At 38.4% G+C, this 26673-nt stretch overlaps 1 protein-coding gene across 1 annotated transcript; it reads left to right on the top strand.

Moving 5' to 3' along the window:
- Positions 1-12107: 12107 nt before the first annotated feature.
- Positions 12108-12536, top strand: LOC113859343 (glutenin, low molecular weight subunit-like). Its single transcript, XM_027492146.1, has one exon. The coding sequence runs from the start codon at positions 12108-12110 to the stop codon at positions 12534-12536; it is 429 nt and encodes a 142-aa protein (XP_027347947.1).
- The last annotated feature ends 14137 nt before the right edge of the window (positions 12537-26673 follow it).

The following is a 26673-nucleotide window of genomic DNA, read 5'->3' as shown; positions in this document are numbered from 1 at the left end:
ATATTTAGTTGGTTCTAAGGTAATTGTTTATACTGATCATTCTGCACTTAAGTATCTTTTGTCTAAGCAGGAAACAAAACCAAGATTGATCAGATGGGTGCTACTATTACAAGAATTTGACTTGGAGTTGAAAGATAAGAAAGGCACAGAAAATTTGGTTGCGGATCATTTGTCTAGGATTGTTCAAGAAGGAGTTCAAAATATGCAGTTGTTACCGATTAAAGAAGAATTTCCTGATAAACAATTGTTTGTTGTGCATGCACTTCCATGGTTTGCTGATATGGCCAATTATAAAGCTGCCAAAGTTTTACCAGAAAGTTTGAGTTGGAATCAAAAGAAGAAGTGTGCTGATGGGATGATTAGAAGGTGCATTCCAGAGGAGGAGGTGCAAGGTGTTTTATGGCATTGTCATGGCTCTGAGTATGGTGGACACTTTGGGGGAGAAAGAACAGCAGCCAAAGTCTTGCAGAGTGGTCTTTATTGGCCCACAATTTTCAAAGATGCCCCGGTCTTTTGTGGAAAAATGTGATAAATGTCAAAGGACTGAAAATTTATCAAGAAGGAATGAGATGCCACAGAACTACATTTTGGAAATGGAGTTGTTTGATGTTTGGGGGATAGACTTCATGGGTCCTTTCCCTTCATCATATTCTAATCAATATATTCTTGTTGCTGTGGATTATGTGTCCAAGTGGGTGGAAGCTATTCCATCACCCACTAATGATGCCAAGGTAGTTGTGAATTTTCTGAGAAAGAACATTTTCACAAGATTTGGAGTTCCAAGAGCACTTATTAGTGATGGAGGGAGTCATTTCTGTAACAAACAAATTGAGGCATTACTATAGAAATATGGAGTCAAGCACAAGATAGCTACCCCATACCATCCTCAAAAAAGTGGTCAAGTTGAGGTGTCTAACAGGGAGTTAAATAGAATTCTTGAAAAGATGGTTGGTGCATCAAGGAAAGATTGGGCAAGGAAAATTGAGGATGCACTTTGGGCTTATAGGACAGCTTTTAAAACTCCTATAGGAATGTCTCCATATCAATTGGTGTTTGGAAAATCCTGCCACTTGCCTGTAGAGTTAGAACATAAGGCTTTTTGGGCAATAAAATTTCTGAATTTTGATGTTAAAGCTGTCAATGAAAAAAGACTTCTCCAACTTAATGAACTTGAGGAATTCCGACACCAAGCTTATGAAAATGCTCGCTTGTACAAGGAAAAAACAAAGAAATTGCATGACAAGAAAATTTCTTTCAAGCTTTTTGAAGCAGGACAACAAGTGTTACTATTTAATTCAAGATTAAAGTTGTTTCCTAGGAAGTTGAAGACAAGATGGTCTGGGCCATTTGTAATAAGCAAGGTTTCTCCGTTTAATGCTGTTGAGTTACTTGAACCAACATCTAGAAGAAAATTCACAGTAAATGGTCATAGGTTGAAGCATTATTTTGGAGGGGAGGTTGATAGGCAGAGGTCAACCTTACCATTATCATGAATAAGTGCAACACGTCAAGCTTATGACGTTAAAAAAGCGCTTTATTGGGAGGCAACCCAATCTTTAGTATCCTTTGTTTTAATTTGTTTTGTTTTTCCTTGTTTTATTTTAGTTAGTTTAGTTCAATTTTTTATTTATTAAAAAAAAAAAATGGCCCAAGTCTTTTTATGGACCGCCCAAGCGCTATCTGCACGAGAAAATTGAAGTGGTCTCAGGGTGTCCAGCGCCTAGGCTTTATTCTTCACCGCTTGAGCTCTTACTGAAAAAAAAATGGATTGTAGTTTCTGGTGGTTCACCGCTCAGGCGCTAAACCTTTCCGCCTAGGCGTTTACTCCGTAAGAGAAAAAGAGAGGCTTTCAGGTAACTCAGCGCCTAGGCGCTAGATTCGTACAACTCAGGCGCTTCGACAAGTGATATTTTAAATGAAATTGGGTCAGTTGGTGCAGTCCATAACATTTTTTTTTTCTCTCGTTTCTTTTCTCCTCTGTGTTCTAACAACCCTTTTTCTCAACTCTCCCCTTAATCCATTTAACCATAGCCAAAGAATTGACTTCACCATTCGTAAACCTCTTCCATTCTTGTTCTAAAACCAAAAAAAAAAAAAAAAAACCTCCTTCTTCTTTATTTCTTATAGAGTGACAACCAATGGTTTGGAAAATTAAATAATTTTGGGATTTCAGCATTGTGTTGTGTGGGTCACGAAGTGAGGTAATTTTCCTTTTATCTTGTTTGATTTAATTTCTTTTTGCAAGCATATAGATTGAACGAATAGTTCTTAAATGCTAGGGTTTGTGAATTGGGAAAAAGTAAGAAATTAGAAAAATAGGTGTCTTTGGAGGTGGATTTTTGTTTTACATTGTGTTTGATGATAGGAAAGATTCATTTTGGCATTGTTGTTGCATGGTAGTCATAGAATCAATATGTTGGATGAGTGAAGACTAGGTGTTTGAAGAAATGACAATGTCAAGATGTGAAACTGAATGTGTTGATGTGACCTTGAGCTAGTTAGTATGATTTGTATTTTTGAAAATTTTTGATTAATAGGATGTTATTGAAGTTAATTGCTGAAATTGAATTTAGATTATTCATGATGATTGCAAACTATTTGAGAAAAAGTACTGAATATGAGTGGAATAATTGGTATTCTTGAAGTTTGCCATGATTAAAATGCTGATGTGTTAGTGTTAATGCTGATTTGGTGAGTTAAAGTTGAAAAAAAAAAAAAGAGAAAGAAAATTTTGAATTTGACATGCTTTGAGTTTTTGAGAATTCATAATTATCTCAATTTATTTGTTAGGTGTTTTGAAGCAAGGAACTCCAACAAGCTTTTCCAAGTGATAAATTTCATGCTTCCAAGAAAGAAAAGGGCTGTTAGCAAGGCTAGCTCTAGCTCAGCAAATGATTTTGATCAAGATCGTTTCAAATCCCGTGCACATGAAGAACGGTTCAATAATGTATTATTAACTCGGACCTTGGTGCGAGAAAGAGGATTCAGTCTTCAAGAAGGAGAGTACCCTGAAATTCAAAATCAAATTAGAAGAAGGAATTAGACAGCTTTATGTGCGAGTCCTCAATCGGGAAAGATGAATTTGGTACGAGAATTTTATGCTAATGCATATGTGGTGTCTAATGATGAGACAGAGCAAAGTGAAGAAAGTAAATTCAAGAGTTTTGTCCGAGGGAGAGAGATTGATTTCAGTCCACAAGCTATTGACACTTTCTTTGGCATAGGATATCAAAACCCATATTGTAGTTATGAGCACAGAATGGAACATGAACAAAGACGTGCTGATGTATTAAGCGATTTGTGTAAGGAAGGTGCACAATGAGGATTGGATGCACATGGAAATCCTTTGTCTCTACGGAAAGCTGATTTAACCCCAGTTCCTCGAGCTTGGTGCACATTTGTTCAATCTAGACTTATCACAAAGTTAAATCACTCAGAAGTGCGCATGGAACAAGCCATCCTTATTCATTGTATAATTAGAGGTTCACAAATTGATGTGGGGAACCTAATTGCTTCAAAGATACATGAAATGGCTCAAGCATCATCTGGTAGTCTGGGATATCCAAGTTTAATTACACAATTGTGTAGAAGAGCAGGAATTAATATTGAAAGAGATATTCCAGTCTTACCAGAGCGACCAATTACTATAGCCACTAAAGCCCAGGAGATCCGGAGACCCCGAACTCAAACCCAGCCTGGTTCTAGTAGGCCAAGGTGTTCTCTCACCACAGCACAAAGGTTAGAGCAATTGGAAAACCATCAAAGGTTAAGCATTCGTCATAATCAATATCTCATCCGTGCTGTCCAAGGATTAGAAGTAATGGTAAGACGAATAGCTATTGAGCAAGGAATGAGACCAGATGAATTAGAAGAACCATTAGTACCAGATGAGGATCTTTTAAGGTCAGTTGATGCTGAGCAGGAGCAAGAGGTTGGAGAAGAAGAAGAGGCTGATGAAGACTGAGTCGAGGAGAAACGGGGAAATTTTCTATTTCTATTTATTGTATTGTTAGCTTCCTTGTGTTTCTAGTTGATTTCTTAATTAGGTTAGTTTAGACACTGTTATGTTTAATATTGTTTAAGTCAATGGTATTTTTTATTTGTTTATTTATTTATTTATTTATTTTAAAAAAAGGCCTTTTGATTATAGTTATAACTGGTCTTCTTAAGAATTGTGTTGAGTGCTCAATGATTTGATTAAATTTTCTATGAACTTGAAGTATCACGAGCACAATGTTTTGAATGGATCATGCTCTCATCCATTGAGCCTATTATTGCTTTGATCTAAGATGTGCATTTTCTTGGTGAGGGACTGGATTAATTTTCTAGAGAAAGATTATGTGATATTCTTATATTGACTCTTATCTTGGAAAATGTGTGATTCTCTATTGAGGCGAAATCCTAGGGTAGTGCATCTTGGTGAAATGATTAGGGCATTCTTTGGATCGTTTGAGCCTTTCAAGCCAACCTGATAATGTATATCCATAGGTCCCCTTTGAAGCTGAATTTTTTTTTTTTTTATAATAGGCCTTTCTTTTGCTTTTAACTTTATTTTATCTTACCTTCCTTTAAGCTCAAAAAAAAAAAAATTATATATTCCACCTGTAACAAGTTTTGTTGAGTTCCTTAAGTAATGCATTACATGCTATATTCATCGTATTATGGTGCCATGTTTTTGCAAATGAAGTTATTTTTGTGAATTCCTCATAAAAAAAAAGAGAAAAGAAAAAAAATAGGGGGGAGATTAAAAAAAAAAAAAGCACAAAGTAAAAAAAAAATTTAAAATAAAATAATCAAGCATTATGGCACTACTTTCGTTTCATTATTGCTAAAGTTATTTAGGATTGTAATGTATGCTTTAAGTACTCAACCTAGTGTCAATTTCCTTTTCCCTTCTTTCTTAACCTTACCCTTTGGCCTTACATTACAAACTTTAAAAGATCCTTTTTATCACTTTGATGCATTGCTTCTATATTAGTGGAGATAGAGATGAAAAATATGGACTGAGTATGAGTTATTTTTAAGTATTTGCATAATTCAATCCGGATTTTTTTACTCGGAACTAATCCATGGTTTTGTACATTTTTAGGCGGGTCATAAGGAGTACAAGTGGTGAGTGTTTGATAGTATTTGATCTTTGTGCTTCTTTTTGAATCGGTATTGAGAATTTGTTCTGAGAGTACATAAGATGCACAATTCTTATTTAAAAATATTGGTTAGGTGCAATATTGGTTAGGAAACCTACATGAATAAAACTCACCCTTTTTGGTGATGAATATGCAAGGTTAAGTTAGAATATTTGAGTGTTTGCATATGCATGAGTCTTACACACATAATGATATTTAAATGTGAATGCGTTGATTAAATGAATTTAAAGTCTAATTTGACAAATGTAAATTGATGACCTATAACTGGTTGAATCATATGAATATGCATAGATAAGCAGATTGAGACCCTTTATTTGCAATTATGAGAAAGGGTATGTATGGTTTTGTAAGAACGCTTAGAGAAAATTGACATGTAAGTATATTCATACTATTGAGTTTAATCATTTGCTTGTCTCGGACCTTGAATTCATAATCGAATCTTAATAACTAAATCAGTAAAAGTAAATATTTAAGAAAATCTAACATATTTTGAATGATGAGTAGTAAACAATCTAGGTGAATAAAGTTGAGAATTCAAAAAAAGAGATAAGGCTAGTGAGTTAAGAACCTTTAATGGATGTGCATGAAAGCACTAGTACAAATATATGTCAATCTCTTATGAAAATTATCTAAAAGTTGAATATGAGATGTTGATCCTTGAACTAAGTCAATGCTTAATGGATATTGATCTTGAATCGAAGCCTTTTGAATAGTCTTATAAGTGATCTTAGTAAAGACCTCTGACTATGAGCCTTTGCGTGGTGCTCTTTTATCCTTACTTGCTTCTAAGACATATCGGGTTAGTGGAGCTAGTTTTAGTAGTTTGAACTTCAAGTGCTCACCACTATATAAATATTTGGTTGGCTAATAAAACTTCCAATAACTTCCAACAACTGAAAATGGATCCAATAGTCGTATGAGTATGATAAATGATTTTAGGCTAAACCAAGAGTTAGCATGTGCATAAGTCCCATAAATCATAATTGTGTCAATTATTAGGATGAAAAGATTATAGCAAGATTTCATTAGCAAAATTGTTATGCTCAGAAACATAATTGTGTCAATTGGATCATATTCACATTAGGGGATTCCTACTCGTACATAGAATCTCATAAGTTATATATGTAACATCCTTATTTATTTAATACAATAAGGAAAATAATTTTTGGAGTTGAGAAGGGGAATTTAAATTAAATTGCACGTAGAATACAAAGTGCAAAAATATGAAACTTTCATTCAATTTACTTATATTGATAAAATTTAAATGATAAAGCAATGGAAAATAAATAAATTTAAGTAGAAAATTCAAATAACATTAATATACATTTTTCTCATTAATTTACAAGAAGTTAATATTTATAAAAATATAACTTCAAAATACATTAGGACTTATCTACATCATTTATAAAATACAAAAATATGACAAGTCCTAATAAGCAGTTTATCTACCAAAGGATTGAAGACGATACTACTCATACTAGTCATCATCCCCAAACCACCCCTCTATCTCTACTATTTCCTTTGGGAATAAGTCTTCATCTTCACCAAGGTCCCCTGTATCAACTATCAATTCAGTGCTCATAATTTGCTCTATGGTAAAATGGCTTGGTCTCCTATGTCAGTCATGACCAAGACAAGTATAAACATAATTTCATGCATTTGGCAGTCTAGTCAAACCTCTATATATATCCAAACATTCTGTGTGGTGGATTCTACCATTGTTAGGATAGTCAAAAGGTACACCATATCTTATAGTTATTTCTAAAGTAAAAATGATACAAAAACCATCATTACTATGTATAATAAAACTACAATGGCATAATCGCTGCCACTCCCTAGCTACATGGTCTAATCTATTGCTAATAAGCATATAATAATTAACAATAATTCAATTTTTCACATTTTCTTTATATTAATGTTTGGAGTTTTTATTTCACATTTTACTGCTCCTGTGATCCTTTGAGATCTTCCTTAGCATAGATAGTTGCTGGATAGCCGTAACTACTCAGATACAATATATGCCAACCCAGTCCTTTAGCAAAAGTATGGTAAAGAGTTTAGGTCAGGAAATAAGTGAGACCTATGGTACTCTTACTCTCAATTGTTATGTGTAATTCAAGAAGAGCATCCACCACTCTCATTTTTTCAAAATTTTCTCAAATTTCCTTCATCTTCCACACTCTCAGTGTATCTTTGAATTATCCACACTTGTTCTTATTGTTTTCTTTTCTCATTCCATTTTCCTTTCTCATTCCACTTCTCTTTCCATATTTTTAATCATAATCTAACTTGATATTTCCACATGAATATTTTGTTCATCTTTTTCTTGTTTTATTTTATCCAAGTTCATTAACTATCAAACAATCATTGTCAAAAGTTGGTCACTTCCGGACTCAGTTCACAATATACATACAAATATGCTCAAAATAGATATCATTCAGATCATAAAATATATAAAAGCATATTTCAGTCCATCATATATTCACAATCATACATCACACCACAATGAGAGAGAGCTCTCCTTATCTCAGTGGAAGTTTAGTGAAAAAACTAGTGGAAAAGGTCATTCAAAGGTTAAGGTCGTCCTACACATTATAGAGAAGAATATTCTTTGAGAAGGGAGAAAACAAAGAAAATAGAGGTGAGAACGAAGAACCAAGCTCTGAGATATTCACCAACGATTCTGTAGAGTTGAGGTTTAAGCTTGGATTCAGAGTAACTTCAAAGTTTTAGAGGCTTTTCTTTGGTGAAGGGAGGAGAGAGTTCAGAGAAAAAGAGTTAAGAAATGTTTCTTGGATTGTAATGCAAGTCTCAGGTCTGAGAATCTCTTAAATACCCCTAAATTTTCATGCATTCTTGCTTAAGCGAGCGAGCTCTCGCTTAAGTGAGACCAATCTCGTCTGGGCGAGTGAATTCTTGCCTAAGCGAGTATACTAGATAGTGGTTCCTCAAGCGTTTTTTGTAATTCTCACTTGAGCAAGATTCATTCTCGCCTGAGCGAGATGACGTATAGAGAGTTGGATGTTTTTCCTGTGAGTCTTTGCCTAATCAACTCATCTCGCCTGTATGAGAACTTTGCTCGCCAAAGAGAGATCACTCTCGCATGGGCGAGGTGACAATTGGGTTGAGTTTATCCCATTCTCTCCTGAGCGAGACTTATCTCGCTTATGCGAGAATGCTCTGAATTCTTATGGTTCTAGACGCTTAGTCTCGCTTGAGTGAGACCTCCCTTCATCAGACTTTTACCAAAACACCCATAAATATTCCTAAACACATTCTAACACTATATAACATCAATCAATTCACCAATAATTAAGTAAATGAAAAAAAAGGTGTTACAATATAGGGTAATTAGAGACCTTGAATGTATAATTCTTTGATATTATATTTTGCTAGTTAAAGATTTAATATTGACCTTGTGAACTAATATAGTATAGAATGCATTAAATCCTAGGAGTACAAGGTGTAAAGTGGTATGAGACGTCTTATATCTTGTTCAAATGTCAAGTCGGTCTTTAGAGTTATCAAAGAGGAAAGTTTGACAAGGTCGTTGTAACTTGAAAGGATGCTTGATTGGACTGTTCATATGATAGATGGTGGGAGAATGATTCAATAAGATAAGAACATGAATTAACTTCAATTATGTGTTGAAAAATAAAATAAAATAAAATAGAGTATTTTTGTCGTAAAAAAAGTTCATTGCTACAAATAATCAATTTTGGTTTATAATGAAAAGCTCATGAAGGAAAAAATTTCAAATTTTAGATTCCCAATTTGTATAAAGTACTTAGAGAAAGGTCCGTTACGACATTCTTTCTCACATGACTGAGCTCAAAATGTTAACTATTTCTTATGTCAATCTCATTATTTCTCTTCTAAGACAGATTCATTCTAACCTTACCCACATTGATTTTCTAACAACAAACTCAAAGGAATAGTACTTGATAGTCATATTTTAATACATCTTTCTCTCTATGTTTTTGATTTAATTGAGTCTTTTTAGTATATTATTTTGATGTGTTAGTTTAGATTTGTGTTGGTAAGTCATTTAGGATTTAAATTTAAATCTTTCTTAATTCCCGCCATAAATTCTTGTTTTGACACAGTTTCTTGAAAAGCCATATCTGGAGCTACACTACTTGGACAAAATTGGTGTCCTGGAAAGATAAGAGAGAGATCTACAACTTCTCTCTTGCGAGAAAAGCCCAGTTCAAACATCTTTAGGCCCAAAACTGCGTCACAATGTTGCGGTCCTGCAATGAATTTTTCAGAATTTGGTTTTATTGTTGACATTACTTAATTAGGGTTTTAGGAACCTCGTTAGGAAGCTGGCCTTAATTAAGCCCAATTATTTTGTCTTTAAATAGGGTTTATGATTTCGCGTAGGGATCTTCTTCCCTCTTTTTTGCCTTAATTTTCAGAATTTTAAAAAAAAGCTTTCGTAAGGATTCCTCTCGTCTCCCTCTCTTTTATTTTCGGAAACTTCATCCCCTTCTCTAATTGGTCGAGCAACATGATTATGAAGCAAGGCTAATTCATCAACCGGTTCAAGGTTTCAAAAACTACATTGCATTCGAGTTTCAAAATAGGTTTTATCGAATTCCTCCTTTCCTTCCTCTTTTCTAATTAGGTTAATTACGTTTTTCATTATATGGAATTTTTGTTGCATCCTAAATAGAAAGAATAGGTTAATTTCAGATTTGAATTAATTGGATTCACCTAATTTAATCAATCAATTGTTCTAAATTTTGTTAAAGCTTTGGGTTTGCGATTGCGGTTCTTGTTTTGATGGAATTCATAATCTAGATTTAGATTTTAGGGTTGTTGATGTGGATTGAATTAGTGTGATTGGAAATTCGTTGGGATTATATTTGTGTGAATGACGAGAATTGCATTGTAGGGATTGAGATCTTGAATTGGTTGAATTTCATAATCCTTAATTTTCATTTTTGTTATTTTGTCGTTTAAATTCAAAATAAATCCTCCCCCAATCTAATTTGAAATTGCATGATGGAACTAAAAATAAAATGCATTTTATGTCCTTGAGAGATGACCTAGGTTTGCTTCTTGTATTGCACAAATTTTGAGAAAATCTAGCTTGTTTGATACCATTGCGACGTGTTTATCAAAATGGCGCCATTGCTGGGGACATAAGTCATTTTGTTTTTATTTCATCATTCTATGATTGTGTGTTTTTGTGATTCACTCTTCTGCGTTTGCGTTTTCGTGTGCATTTTTGTTTGTGTTTTCGTGTGTCTTGGGCGTTTTCGTTTTCGTCGTAGGGATTCTGTTTGTCTATTTTTTTTTTTTGTTTATTACATTTAGTTTTGCAGATTTAATTCGTGTTTTTAGTGTTTAGTTGTGTGATTGGTGCCATTGTGGTCAATTGTGTGTGGCTGGATGCGAAAAACAGAGGACTAGTAGGAATAGAAAACATAGATGCTGCATAATTGCTATCAGATTTCACTGTTCATCGTGCACTGTTCACACACTATTCATGCACTATTCATCCGATTTTGAAAAATTCCAAAAAAAATAGCTAGAGATTGAATTTTGATCTGAATTTTTGTGTCCACATTTCTTTTAGTGTCTATTAGTGTTTAGAGTTGGTAGATTGCAAAAATCATTTATTGAAAAAAAAGATACATCTTGGTGGCCGAGAAAATTTTTGCGAAACTTTGAAGTGGCATAACTTTTGCTAGAAAACTCAGAATTGAGCTTTTGCATATGCATTTGGGGTAGAAAAAAATTTCCTATTCAATGCATCCGGTAAAGCCGATTGAGGCTGCCCAGAATTTCAAAAATTGCTTGTTTTCTAAAAGTTTTTTATTTTTCAGTATTTATTGACCTATTTTTCTTGACTTTAGGCTTCTAGTTCCCATAGCAATTCAATTCAAAAAAATCTGAAAATTTTTGTGGTGTTTTCCCATACCAAAAAGAGATTTATCATGGTCCCCCTTCATTCATATCTTACATTTTGATGGTACTTGCTTTGTAAACTGACTTTGTGCATTCATTGAGTATTTTCTGTTCTTGTTGGTTCTAACCTTGAATGACCAGGGCCAACCCTGTTATATTGCATGAACCTGACCCTGAAATAGAAAGAACACTTCGGAGGATAAGATCTAGCAAAAACAGTGGTAGTGGTAGTGGTAGTGGTAGCTTACTTGGTGATTCTGAAACTATTACTGTTATTCCTGTTGTTAGGGAGAACATGGCTGATAATCCTGAGCTAACTTTGAAGGAATTGGCCACACCTAATGTTGTGTATCAGTCATGGTGTGTCCAATATCCTGAAGATGAAACAACCTCTTATGAGCTTAAATCTGGACTTATCCATTTGTTGCCAAAGTTTCATGGACTTGTAGGTGAAGATACCACAAGCATTTAAAAGAGTTCCATGTGGTGTGTTCCACCATGAGACCACAAGGAGTGCCTGAAGACCATGTCAAGATGAAGGCATTCCCCTTCTCCCTGGATGGTGTTGCGAAGGATTGGCTCTACTTCCTACCTTCAACAATCACCACATGGAATCAAATGAAGAGGTTATTTCTGGAGAAATTCTTCCCTGCCTCCAGAACCGCTGCAATAAGAAAAGAGATTTGTGGTATAAGGCAGCTGAATGGAGAGACCTTGTATGACTACTGGGAGAGATTCAACAAGCTGTGTGCTACCTGCCCTCACCATCAGATAAGTGAGCAATTACTAATTCAATATTTTTATGAAGGGCTAACTTTGATGGACAGGAGCATGATAGATGCAGCAAGTGGAGGAGCATTGATGGACAAGACACCACAGGCTGTGAGATAGCTTATTACAAACATGGCAGCCAACACTCAACAATTCAGATTCAGAGGAGCCGCTAAGGGAGTGAATGAGATAGCACTTGGTGCTGGTACTGGTGCTGTTCATGGTGTGGAAAATCAAAGGCTGGAAAACAAAATCAATGAGCTGACCACCATGGTGAGGCATTTGGCAATTGGCCAACAACAAGTGAATCCAGTAAGTGAGCAGCTAGCAAGAGTCTGTGGGATATGTACTTCCACTGAGCATCCTACAGATTCATGCCCTACCCTGCAAGAGACGGATGCGAATGTTTCTGGAATCTACACCAACCAACAGCAGCAATATAGATCTCCACACCAACAGCAGAATTATAACCCGTACTCTCAGACATATAACCCGGGATGGAGAGATCATCCAAACCTGAAATGGGGGCAGCAGCAACAAGGTCAACAATCTTCATTTCAACCTGCTGCAGGAAAATATCAGCCTCCATTCAGGCAACAGCCACCTCCACCTTCAACACCTCCTCCTGCACAAAGGAGCGAGCCATCATTCCAAGAGATGATGCAGCAGATGGCTGCAAACAACCTGCAGTTTCAATAGAACATGCAAGCAACCGTCCAGGATTTGAAGATTCAGGTTGGACAGCTAGCCACTCAAGTGAGTCAGATTCAGTCTCAAGGCTCCAGTAATTTGCCTTCTCAAACAGTCATGAATCCAAAGGGCAATGTGAGTGCTATTACCCTGCGAAGTGGAAAAGAGTTACCAGCAGTTGTAGCTACAGCACCAGATTCTGAAAATGAGAGTAGTGCCACTGAAAAACATGTTCTGTTGCCTTTCCTGAGCAGACCAGTAGTAGCAAGAAAAAAACTAGAGTCGGACAATGAGTTGCTGGACATGTTCAGCAGAATAGAAGTAAATATTCCCCTCCTTGACGCCATCCGATAAGTTCCAAAATATGCAAAGTTCCTAAAGGAATTGTGTACCAACAAGAGGAAGCTAAAGGGCAATGAGAGAGTGAGCATGGGAAGAAATGGCTTTGCACTCCTCCAAAATAAAAATGTGTCTGCAATCATTCCACAAAACTTGCTCCCTGAGTTGCCACAGAAGTGCAAGGATCCAGGAACTTTCACCATCCCTTGCACTATTGGAGAGGAAGTTTTTACAAATGCTATGTTGGATTTAGGTGCTTCAATAATGATATGCCTGCATCTGTTTTTAGATCCTTGCAGATTGGAGATTTGATTCCTACAGGAATTGTAGTCCAGCTAGCAAACAAGAGCACTGTGCAGCCACTTGGTGTCATAGAAGATGTTCTTGTCAAAGTTGAGGACCTCTTTTTCCCTGCTGATTTTTATATTCTAGAGATGGAGGATGACCTGCCCAGCCATGCTACATTGATCCTTGGGAGACCATTCTTGAGGACGACGCGAAAAAAGATAGATGTGCATGCAGGGACCCTTTCTATGGAGTTTGGTGACAATTTGGTGCAGTTCAACATTTTTGAGGCAATAAGACACTCAACAGAAAACCATTATGTTTTCAGTTTAGATGTTATTGATTTACTTGTTGATGATTGTACAAATTTAGATGATTTGTTTGCTGATTCCTCAGACCTTACTGACCCATCATGTGCTTGTGATGATTCTTCTATGTGTGTTGTTTGTAGTGTTGATGTTGCAGGTGCAGCAGATATGGTTACACCAGTAGATGATTCACTACCAGCAGTTGATCTAGCTCCATCTCCATCAATAGAGCTTAAGCCTTTACCTGCACATCTGAAGTATGCTTACCTAGAGGACAACCAGCGACTTCCTGTCATTATAGGTCGGGATCTCAAATCTGATCAAGAGGAGAGATTACTGCAGGTCTTGAGAGATCATAGGAAGGCCATTGGTTGGACCCTTGCTGATCTTCCTGGAATTAGTCCTGCCATTTGTATGCACCGAATTTTATTGGAGGATGAGTTTCAACCTGTGAGACAGCCACAGAGGCGACTCAACCCTATTATTCTAGATGTTGTGAAGAAGGGGGTCACAAAGCTACTGGCAGCAGGTATTATTTATCCTATTTCTGACAGTAAGTGGGTTAGTCCTGTGCAGGTGGTCCCAAAGAAGACTGGGATGACTGTGGTGAAGAACCAGGATGATGAGTTGGTTCCAACTAGAGTTCAAAACAGTTGGCGAGTTTGCGTAGATTACAGGAGACTTAACCAAGCAACTCGCAAGGATCATTTTCCTCTTCCATTCATCGGTCAGGTATTGGAAAGGCTGGCAGGTAAATCCCACTACTGCTTTTTAGATGGATTTTTTGGGTACATGCAGCTTCATATTGCACCAGAGGACCAGCACAAGACCACATTCACCTGCCCATTTGGTACATTTGCTTACACTAGGATGCCATTTGGCTTGTGCAATGCTCCGGGCACCTTTCAGAGGTGTATGGTTAGTATATTTTCTGACCTTTTGGAGAGTTGCATGGAGGTGTTTATGGATGATTTTACTGTCTATGGTTCTTCATTTGATGCATGCCTAGAGAATTTATCTAAGGTGTTACATAGGTGCATCCAAACTAACCTTGTGTTAAATTTTGAAAAGTGTCATTTTTTGGTCACACAGGGTATAGTCTTGGGTCACTTAGTCTCCAGTCAGGGTATTCAGGTTGATAAGGCTAAAATTGATATCATTGCTTCTCTACCTTACCCCACTTCTGTGAGAGAAGTGCGTTCCTTTCTTGGACATGCAGGTTTTTACAGGAGGTTTATACAGGACTTCAGTAAGATAGCATTACCATTGTCCAAGCTGCTGCAGAAGGAAGTAGAGTTTGTTTTTTATGAGCCCTGTCAGCTAGCTTTTCAGGAGCTGAAGAGGCGGCTGACCACCACACCCATTGTTCAGCCACCTGATTGGGAGCTTCCTTTTGAGCTCAAGTGCGACGCATCCAACTTTGCACTTGGAGCTGTTTTAGCTCAGCGGGTTGGGAGACTTTCTCATGTTATAGCCTATGCTTCTCTCACGTTGGATACAACTCAAGTTAATTACACTACTACTGAGAAAGAGCTTCTAGCTATTGTATTTGCCTTAGATAAATTTCGTTCATATTTGCTAGGCTCTAGGATTATTGTGTTTTCTGACCATGCAGCTTTGAAATTCTTGTTGAAGAAGCCCGATGCTAAACCTAGATTGATCAGGTGGATGCTTCTCCTTCAAGAGTTTGATGTTGAGATCAAAGATAGGAGTGGTGCAGAGAACTTGGTAGCAGACCACTTGAGTAGGATTGAGGGAGGGAATGTTGATCCCTTTCCTATTAGAGATGATTTTCCTGAGGAGCAGTTGATGCAGTTGCATGATATTACTCCTTGGTTTACTGATATTGTGAATTACTTGGTTGTAGGTGTCTTTCCTCCAGATGCATCTAGAGCACAGATAGCCAAACTGAAAAGTGAGGCTAAATATTATGTTTGGGATGACCCTTATTTGTGGAGATTTTGCAGTGACCAGGTAATCCGCAGGTGCATTCCAGATCAGGAGATCCATTCTGTGCTTCAGTTTTGTCATAGTTCACCTGTGGGAGGACATTATGGATCATACAGGACAGCTAGGAAGGTGTTGGAAAGTGGGTTTTACTGGCCTACCATTTTCAGAGATGCACATCAGATCTCTAGCACCTGTGAGCAGTGTGAAAGAGCAGGGACGGCCATTACACACAGGCATGAGATGCCCCAGCAACCGATCATTTTCTGTGAGGTTTTTGATGTTTGGGGTATTGATTTTATGGGTCCATTCCCTGCATCTTTTGGTTACACATTCATTTTACTAGCTATTGATTATGTTTCTAAATGGGTGGAGGCTAAGGCCACCAAAACTAATGATTCCAAAGTTGTTGTGGATTTTGTTAGATCCAACATTTTTTGCAGATTCAGTGTGCCTAAAGCCATTATCAGTGACAGGGGAAGCCACTTCTGCAATAGGAGCATGCAGGCTTTGCTTCATAAGTATGGGGTTGTGCATAGAGTGTCTACAGCTTATCATCCCCAAACTAATGGGTAGGCTGAGGTTTTTAACAGGGAAATCAAGCAGATTTTGTAGAAGATAGTCCACCCCAATAGAAAGGATTGGAGCAAATTTTTGGAGGATGCTCTTTGGGCCCATAGGACGGCTTACCGGACACCGATTGGGATGTCCCCTTACAGGATTGTGTTTGGTAAAGCATGTCATCTGCCCGTTGAGATCGAGCATAGAGCATATTGGGCGGTTAAACATTGTAACTTAGAGTTTGAACAAGCAGGTATGGAAAGGAAGCTTCAATTACAACAACTTGAGGAGCTTCGGTTGAAGGCCTATGAGAGCTCAAAGATCTATAAAGAAAAAGTCAAACGTTTTCATGATAGAAATATTTTAAGAAAGGAGTTCAAAGTGGGCCAACAAGTTCTTTTGTTCAATTCCCGCCTAAAACTTATAGCCGGTAAACTTAGATCTAGATGGGATGGTCCTTTTGTTATTACTAATGTGTTTTCCCATGGTGCAGTTGAGATTAAGAATGAAGTTACCGGTAGCATTTTCAAGGTCAATGGACATCAACTCAAGGAATTTCATCAAAGTCCAAAGTTGGAGGAGAAAAATGTAGAAAGCATAGCCTTGTAAGCACCAACCCTTGGACCTTGAGGGAGTTCTTTCCCCATTCTATATTCTTTGAAATTGTCTTTGTTGTGTTGCTGCATTGAGGGCAATGTGATTTTTAGTGTGGGGGGAGTTGCATGCATATTGTGTTGCTATTTTCTGTTTTCGTTTTTCTGGTTTGCTGTTTTCATTTTCTGTTCTGCAGTTTTTGTTTTCATTTTCTGCTGTAGTTTTCGTTTTCTGTTGCAGATTTCGTTTTTCTGCTGCTGTTTATAATTCTATTTTCTGTTTTTCTGCTGTTTTGGAGTACGAATTTTGCATGTTTTTGTGCCTCTACTTTTCTGTTTTGATGATGTTTTGTTGGAGTAGTTACACAAATTTTCATTCTTTCCTTTTAATTTCTAGATGTAGGAATTGTGAAAGTTGTTACACCATTTTTAGTTGATAGGTTGCAATACTTGATATGAGTCATTTTTACATTTTTAGTTGAGCAAGTTACTTGAAAAAGGATGAGTTTGATTCATTAATGATAGAATATGAACCTTGTGAGAATTTTGAGCATATTTTACTTCTTTCTTGTGTGATTTCACTCATGCTGCTAGATTACCTTTGGTTTTGCCTTGTATCTTTTTGAAGCTTCTTGTCACATGCATTATTGATATGATTTAGGCCTTCTTTCAAAATGTAGCCACTTTGCCAAATTGACTTACCTCGCATTAATTCCACTTGTTTACCCCCTTTGAGCCTTTATAACCCTTCCTTGACTTTAGCTCATTATGAACTATAAAAAAAAAATAAAAATTAAATAACCATGATGTTCCATAACCTTAGGGATTAAAAGAGCTTTGGAATTGTTTTGGGAATGGGTCTTTAATAAGTGTGGGGGTACTTCTAGGGAATGCTTATTCTAAATTATGGATATTGATGTTGAGTTGTTTGGTATTAAGTGAAAAAAAAAATTAAAAAAAAAATGTGTTGCAAGACATAGGATTTAGGAGATGTTTCAAGGGGTAATCCCTTTGCTTATTTGAACTTATTCCCCATTGCTCCTCTTTTCTCTTTGGTTGTTTAGCCTTAATATCTTTCTCACCTAACCTTTAACTTGGCCACATTACAAGCTAAATAAAAGTCCTTTTGATCTTTAATTGCATGTGTTTCAAGTTGTGGAAATTAGAAGCTTGTCAAAACTTAAGTGTGCTAGTTTTCATGTTGTGAGTGAGTGTAAACACTAGCCAAAATTTTTTATTTTTTTTTAGAGTTAAGAGCTATATACTACCTTGTGAGGTTCTATCATTGTTGAATCTTTCTTTATTTTGACTTGTCTTCTTGCTTACTCTTAATGTCATTTGTGTCTCATAGATTGTTTGTTGCCTTGATTCTAGAAGTGTTTGTTCTCTTTCTTTATTCTTTGCATTGGAAATTCATTAGAAAGTTTTGAGAATTTTTGTAAGTTTTGCCCCGGAGTGCAAAGGATTAAGTGTGGGGGTATTTGATAGTCATATTTTAATACATCTTTCTCTCTATGTTTTCGATTTAATTGAGTCTTTTTAGTATATTATTTTGATGTGTTAGTTTAGATTTGTGTTGGTAAGTCATTTAGGATTTAAATTTAAATCTTTCTTAATTCCCGCCATAAATTCTTGTTTTGACACAGTTTCTTGAAAAGACCATATCTGGAGGTACACTACTTGGAATTGGACAAAATTGGTGTCCCTGGAAAGATAAGAGAGAGATCTACAACTTATCTGTTGCGAGAAAAGCCCAGTTCGAAAATATTCAGGCCCAAAACTGCGTCACAATGTTGCGGTCCTGCAATAAATTTTTCAGAATTTGGTTTTATTGTTGACATTACTTAATTAGGGTTTTAGGAACCTCGTTAGGAAGCTGGGCCTTAATTAAGCCCAATTATTTTGTCTTTAAATAGGGTTTATGATTTCGCGTAGGGATCTTCTTCCCTCTTTTTTGCCTTAATTTTCAGAATTTTAAAAAAAAGCTTTCGTAAGGATTCCTCTCGTCTCCCTCTCTTTTATTTTCGGAAACTTCATCCCCTTCTCTAATTGGTCGAGCAACATGATTATGAAGCAAGGCTAATTCATCAACCGGTTCAAGGTTTCAAAAACTACATTGCATTCGAGTTTCAAAATAGGTTTTATCGAATTCCTCCTTTCCTTCCTCTTTTCTAATTAGGTTAATTACGTTTTTCATGATATGGAATTTTCGTTGCATCCTAAATAGAAAGAATAGGTTAATTTCAGATTTGAATTAATTGGATTCACCTAATTTAATCAATCAATTGTTCTAAATTTTGTTAAAGCATTGGGTTTGCGATTGCGGTTCTTGTTTTGATGGAATTCATAATCTAGATTTAGATTTTAGGGTTGTTGATGCGGATTGAATTAGTGTGATTGGGTTGGGATTATATTTGTGTGAACGACGAGAATTGCATTGTAGGGATTGAGATCTTGAATTGGTTGAATTTCATAATCCTTAATTTTCATTTTTGTTATTTTGTCGTTTAAATTCAAAACAAATCCTCCCCCAATCTAATTTGAAATTGCATGATGGAACTAAAAATAAAATGCATTTTATGTCCTTGAGAGATGACCTAGGTTTGCTTCTTGTATTGCACAAATTTTGAGAAAATCTAGCTTGTTTGATACCATTGCGACGTGGTTATCTGCATCTGAGCATATTCCACAAAGTGTAGCTGGAACTGGTGGTGGAGGTGTTGCAGAGACAGCACTCTTTTGCATTGCAACTAATTGCTTTACCATGGAGGCTAGCTCATCAATCTTGTGCTCCAATTTGTTTGGTTCTGTAGCTTGAACTTCATGCACACCTCTAGTAACACAAGAATTCTGTCTAGTTGCAAATTGCTGGGAGTTGGCAGCCATGTTTTCTATCAAGTTCCTGGCTGCCACAGGGGTCTTATCTACCAAAGCTCCTCCACTCGCTGCATCGATCATACTCCTATCCATTGGGTGTAATCCCTCATAGAAGTACTGGATCAGCAATTGATCGCTAATTTGGTGGTGGGGGCAGCTGGCACATAGTCTTTTAAACCTCTCCCAGTATTCATAGAGAGTTTCTCTTTCTAGCTGCCTAATTCCACAAATCTCCTTTCTTATGGATGCACCTCGGGAGGCCGGAAAGAACTTCTCTAGAAAGAGTCTTTTGAGGTTGTCCCAACTTGTTATTGATCCCGGTGGAAGGTAGTACAACCAGTCCTTTGCAGTGTCCATTAATGAGAAAGGGAAGGCCTTCAATTTGACATGCTCCTCTGGGACACCTTGAGGTCGCATGGTAGAGCACCCAATATGAAACTCCTTCAAATGTTTGTGAGGGTCTTCACCTGCAAAACCATGGAATTTAGGTAGAAGGTGAATTAATCCATTTTTCAAAACAAAAGGAGCGTCCACATCTGGATATTGGATGCATAATGTTTGGTATGTGACATCCGGTGCAGCTAGCTCCTTAAGAGTCCTCTCGTCACCGGTCATTGCTCCAAAACTAGAGTTAAGTGAAAATGGAGAAGAGTAAACAGAATTTGGTGTCACAGATTGCAAAGATGCAGTAGGTGATGATAATAATTCAGAGTGTTCAGAGTGGTCCCTATGTGTCCTAAGGTTCCTATAAAAAGTCCTATCAATCTCCTGGTCTAATGGATACAAATCTCCAGGGTTTGATCGGGTCATGCACTAGATATCAACTAACTAAATTGAAAGCAAATTGAGTAAATGATATAACAAGAACAATTTAAAATTTCTCTGCAGAATTCTGCAGAATTATGCAGCATAAACTGCAGAAAAATAGAGAAATATGCAGCAAAATGAGTGCAGAAAATTGAAAGTGAGTAATTGAAAAATTGCGGCACTAGAATGAAGGGAATGATGCAGAAAATCATGCAATGATAATGCAGAAATAGACCATAAAATTCGTATGACTATTAACACAATACAAGAACTCAAATTGAAACAAACGTACTAACATGCAAAACACAAAAATAGAGCACCAATCATGTTCAGCATAAGTTCAGCACCAATAAGTCCCCGGCAACGGCGCCAATTTGATGAAACGATATTTTAGCTATTCGTCATGCAAAAGATTGTCGTTAATCCTCATCAAATATGCAAAGAAATGAATGCAGTACTAGGGTGTTATCCTAGGTCGTCTCCAAGGAATTTTTGGTTGGGAACATACATCGAACAAGTGTAAACATGTATTTTAAAGCAAGTAAATTGGGGGGAGGTTTGTCAATTTCCGGATTTTAATTAAGAACGAAATGTAAATTTAATGAAATTCAATCAATTAAAATGAGTAATCCCTAGTCAAGCAATGAGTTCCATCATTATTCTTTCAAATGATTCAATAATCCCCTTTCTTCCCCTTGAATTAAGTTAATCTAACAAGCGAAGACTAACTTTAACATCCCAATTAAAATTAAGCATCTTAATGGGCTCCAATCTCTATCCCTAAGATTAAGCAACCTCAAGGATTAATCAAAACTAAGCAATTTTGATTTAGAATTTCGTTAGGTAAATTAGGGTTCATTAAGCAATGTTCCCTTCATGCAAATTCCATTTCATTCAGAGATTGGGGTTAATAAATTCAAGGAAAGAAAGATTTGTATTGCAATTAATCCCAAGAATTCAAGATTCATGTGCATTGACTAGGAATTACAAGAAAGTTTAGCCCTCCATATGGATGGGCTTCACAAATGAGAGAAAGAAATGCAAGAATGTAAACATCATTAATGTAAATTCAACAAAAATCAAAAGAGAAATTGGAAATTAAAACCTATAGAGGACCCTTGGCTGTCACCCAAGACTCCAATGTCGTAAGAAATTATCCCAATTTGGCAAAGGAAAATTGTGTAAAGTGTCAAAAGTCCCGTACCCTAATTCCTAAAATCTATTTATAGTGGATGACATGTCACCAAAGTGTCCACTTTTACCTTCGAAAGTGTCCACTTTGGGCCTTGAAAGTGTCTACGCGCAGGATGGAAAGAATGCCGCTTCTCTGGAGTTGCCACTATTTGTGCTGAAAGTAGCTACTTTGGTGCGCGTGGCTACTATGAGAGCCAATAGTGGCCACGCGCAGGAAGGCTTCCAATTTAGCGTCCCTGGAGCTTCTGGAGTTGCCACTTTTGGTCTTGAAAGTGGCTACTTTGGAACTTTTAATGCCCAGACTTGCTGTAGTTGCCACTTTTGCTCCCAAAAGTGGCTACTTTGGGGGAAACTTTCATCCAAGGACCAAGATTTCTCAAATTTAACTTGGGCATTCTGCAAAATCATCAAAATAATTAAAATTGCAATCTATATCTATGTAATTAAATGCAAATTAACCAAAAATTAATAAACCTATGATATTTACTCAAAATGTAATTTCTATATTATTTGCACTATCTAAGTCCATTTCTTCTATTAATGAGCACCAAAAAGAAAACTCGTCAAAGGAAGGCTTTCTCCCCAACTTCTCCCCTTCTGGCACTTTCCGGCTCCTTTGGGCCCCAGTTCCAGTTTTGGTCTATTTTAGTCCCCTTTTGCTTACCTACAAAAGAAAACGTGCGAAACTCGTCTTAGGCCACTGAAACTCTTTGAATATCAATCCTAGGACTCAAAGAAAGGATTTCTCACCAACTTCTCCCCTTCTGGCACTTTGCAGCGCCTTTGGACCCATGTTCCAGTTTTGGTCTTTTTTGCCCCCTTTTGCTTACCGGCAAAGGAAGACGTACGAAACTCCTTAAATATCACTCCTAGGACTCAAAGGAAGGCTTTCTCACCAACTTATCCCCTTCTACCACTTTCCGGCGCCTTTGGAACCAAGTTCCAATTTTGGTCTCTTTTGATCCCCTTTTGCTTACTGGCAAAGGAACACGTGCGAAACTCGTCTCAAGCCACTAAAACTCCTTGAATATCACTCCTAGGACTCAAAGGAAGGCTTTCTCACCAACTTCTCCCCTTCTGGCACTTTCTGGAGCCTTTGGACCCAAGTTCCAGTTTTAGTCTTTTTTTGTCACTGTTTGCTTACCGGCAAAGGAAGACGTGCGAAACTCGTCTCAGGCCACTAAAACTCCTTGAATATCTCTTCTAGGACTCAAAGTAAAACTTTCTCTCCACCTTCTCCCCTTCTGGCTGTTTCTGATGCCTTTGGACCCAAGTTCCAGTTTTGGTCTCTTTTGGTCTCCTTTTGCTTACTGACAAAGGAAGACGTGCGAAACTCATCTCAGGCCACTGAAACTTCTTGAATATATCCCTCCTAGGACTCAAAGGAGGCTTTTTCACCAACTTCACCCCTTCTGCAACATTCCGGCCTCTTTGGACCCAAGTTCCAGTTTTGGTCTCTTTTGGTCCCCTTTTGCTTCCCGGCAAAGGAAGACGTGCGAAACTCGTCTAAGGCCACTAAAACTCCTTGAATATCACTCATAGGACTCAAAGGAAGGTTTTCTCACCACCTTCTCCCCTTTTGGCACTTTCTGGCCCCTTTGGACCTAAGTTCCAGTTTTGGTTTCTTTTGGTCTCATTTTACTTAGCGACAAAGGAAGGCGAGCGAAACTTGTCTCTTGCTACTAAAACTGCTTGAATATCACTCCTAGGACTCAAAGGAAGGCTTTCTCACCAACTTCTCCCCTTCTGGCTTTTTCCAGCTCCTTTGGACCCAAGTTCTAGTTTTGGTCTCTTTTGGTCCGCTTTTGCTTACCGACAAAGGACGAAATGCGAAACTCGTCTCAGGCCACTAAAACTCCTTGAATATCACTCACAGGACTCAAAGGAAGGCTTTCTCACCACCTTCTCCCCTTCTAGCACTGTCTGGCGCCATTGGACCCAAGTTCCAGTTTTAGTCTTTTTTTGTCACCTTTTGCTTACCGGCAAAGGAAGACGTGCGAAACTCGTATGAGGCCACTAAAACTCCTTGAATAACACTCCTAGGACTCAAAGTAAAGCTTTCTCTCCACCTTCTCCCCTTCTGGCTGTTTCTGGTGCCTTTGGACCCAAGTTCCAGTTTTGGTCTCTTTTGGTCTCCTTTTGCTTACTGACAAAGGAAGACGTGCGAAACTCGTCTCAGGCCACTGAAACTCCTTTAATATCCCTCCTAGGACTCAAAGAAGGCTTTCTCACCAACTTCTCCCCTTCTGGCAGTTTCTGGCACCTGTGGACACAAGTTCTAGTTTTGGTTCTTTTTGGTCTTCTTTTGCTTACCAACAAAGGAAGACGTGTGAAACTCGTCTCGGGCCACTAGAACTTCTTGAATATCACTCATAGGACTTAAAGGAAGGATTTCTCACCACCTTCTCCCTTTCTGGCACTTTCTGGCGCCTTTGGACCCAAGTTGCAGTTTTGGTTTCTTTTGGTCCCCCTTTGCTTACCGACAAGGGAACACGTGCGAAACTCGTCTCAGGCCACTAAAACTCCTTGAATATCACTCATTGGACTCAAAGGAAGGCTTTCACACCAACTTCTCCCCTTCTGGCTCTTTCCACCTCCTTTGGACCCAAGTTCTAGTTTTGGTCTCTTTTGGTCCCCCTTTGCTTACCGACAAAGGACGAAATACGAAACTCATCTCAGGCCACTAAAACTCTTTGAATATCACTCACAGGACTCATAGGAAGGATTTCTCACCACCTTCTCCCCTTCTAGCACTTTCTGGCGCCATTGGAACCAAGTTCCAGTTTTGGTCTTTTTTGGTCCCCTTTTGCTTACCGACAAAGAAAGACGTGCGAAAGTCGTCTCAGGCCACTAACACTCCTTGAATATCACTCCTAGGACTCGAAGCAAGGCTTTCTCACCAACTTCTCCCCTTCTGGCACTTTCGGGCGCCTTTGGACCCAAGTTCCAGTGTTAGTCTTTTTTTGTCACCTTTTGCTTACCTGCAAAGGAAGACGTGCGAAACTCGTCTCAGGCCACTAAAACTCCTTGAATATCAGTTCTAGGACTCAAAGTAAAGCTTTCTCTCCACCTTCTCCCCTTCTGGCTGTTTCTGGTGCCTTTGGTCCCAAGTTCGAGTTTTGGTCTCTTTTGGTCTCCTTTTGCTTACTGACAAAGGAAGATGTGCGAAACTCGTCTCAGGCCACTGAAACTCCTTGAATATCCCTCCTAGGACTCAAAGGAGGCTTTCTCACCAACTTCACCCCTTCTGCAACTTTCCGGCCCCTTTGGACCCAAGTTCCAGTTTTGGTCTCTTTTGGTCTCCTTTTGCTTCCCGGCAAAGGAAGACGTGCGAAACTCGTCTTAGGCAACTAAAACTCCTTGAATATCACTCATAGGACTCAAAGGAAGGTTTTCTCACCACCTTCTCCCCTTTTGGCACTTTCTGGCCTCTTTGGACCAAAGTTCCAGTTTTGGTTTCTTTTGGTCCCCTTTTACTTACCGAAAAAGGAAGGCGAGCGAAACTCGTCTCTTGCTACTAAAACTCCTTGAATATCACTCCTAGGACTCAAAGGAAGGCTTTCTCAATAGCTTCTCCCCTTCTGGCTCTTTCCAGCTCCTTTGGACCCAAGTTCTAGTTTTGGTCTTTTTGGTCCCCTTTTGCTTATCGACAAAGGACGAACTGCGAAACTCGTCTCAGGCCACTAAAACTCCTTGAATATCACTCACAGGACTCAAAGGAAGGCTTTCTCACCACCTTCTCCCCTTCTAACACTTTCTGGCGCCATTGGACCCAAGTTCCAGTTTTAGTCTTTTTTTGTCACCTTTTGCTTACCGGCAAAGGAAGACGTGCGAAACTCGTTTCAGGTCACAAGAACTTCTTTAATATCACTTATAGGACTCAAAGGAAGGCTTTCTCACCACCTTCTCCCTTTCTGGCACTTTCTGGCCCCTTTGGACCCAAGTTGCAGTTTTGGTTTTTTTTGGTCCCCCTTTGCTTACCGACAAGGGAACACGTGCGAAACTCGTCTCAGGCCACTAAAACTCCTTGAATATCACTCATTGGACTCAAAGGAAGGCTTTCTCACCAACTTCTCCCCTTCTGGCTCTTTCCACCTCCTTTGGACCGAAGTTCTAGTTTTGGTCTCTTTTGGTCCCGTTTTGCTTACTGGCAAAGCGAGACGTGCGAAATTCGTCTCAGGCCACTGGAACTCCTTCAATATCACTCCTAGGACTGAAAGGAAGGCTTTGTCACTACCTTCTACCCTTCTGACACTTTCTGGCGCCTTTGAACCCAAGTTCCAGTTTTGGTCTCCTTTTCCCTATCGACAAAGGAAGACGTGCGTAACTCGTCTCAGGCCACTAACACTCCTTGAATATCACTCCTAGGACTCGAAGCAAGGCTTTCTCACCAACTTCTCCCCTTCTGGCACTTTCGGGCGCCTTTGGACCCAAGTTCCAGTGTTAGTCTTTTTTTGTCACCTTTTGCTTACCTGCAAAGGAAGACGTGCGAAGCTCGTCCCAGGCCACTAACACTCCTTGAATATCACTCCTAGGACTCAAAGGAAGGATTTCTCGCCAACTTCTCCCCTTCTACCACTTTCCGGCGCCTTTGGACCCAAGTTCCAGTTTTAGTCTTTTTTTGTCACCTTTCGCTTACCGGCAAAGGAAGACATGCGAAACTCGTCTTAGGCCACTAAAACACCTATAATATCACTGCTAGGACTCAAAGGAAGGCTTTCTCACCACCTTCTCCCCTTCAGGCACTTTTCGTTGCCTTTGAACCCAAGTTCAAGTTTTGGTCTCTTTTGGTCCCGTTTTGCTTACTGGCAAAGCGAGACGTGCGAAACTCGTTTCAGGCCACTAAAACTCCATGAATATCACTCCTAGGACTCAAAGGAAGGCTTTTTCACCAACTTCTCCACTTCTAGCGGCTTTGGACCAAAGTTCCAGTTTTGGTCTCTTTTGGTCCCCTTTTGCTTACCGGCAAAGGAAGACGTGCGAAACTCGTCTCAGGCCACTGAAACTCCTTGAATATCACTCCTAGGACTCAAAGTAAAGCTTTCTCTCCACCTTCTTCCCTTCTGGCTGTTTCTGGTGCCTTTGGACCCAAGTTCCAGTTTTGGTCTCTTTTGGTCTCCTTTTGCTTACTGACAAAGGAAGACGTGCGAAACTCGTCTCAAGCCACTGGAATTGCTTGAAAATCACTCCTAGGACTCAAAGGAAGGCTTTCTCACCAACTTCTCCCCTTCTGGC

This window comes from Abrus precatorius, unplaced genomic scaffold (genome assembly GCF_003935025.1).
Source record: "Abrus precatorius isolate BTA unplaced genomic scaffold, Abrus_2018 Scaffold2, whole genome shotgun sequence".
Taxonomy (NCBI): domain Eukaryota; kingdom Viridiplantae; phylum Streptophyta; class Magnoliopsida; order Fabales; family Fabaceae; genus Abrus; species Abrus precatorius.
Note: the sequence above shows the minus strand (reverse complement) of the source record. Positions and strands in the feature narration are given on the sequence as shown.

Excerpts from the sequence above, each read along its gene's own strand:
- LOC113859343 (XM_027492146.1), top strand. The coding sequence starts at position 12,108 with ATGGTGAGGCATTTGGCAATTGGCCAACAACAAGTGAATCCAGTAAGT.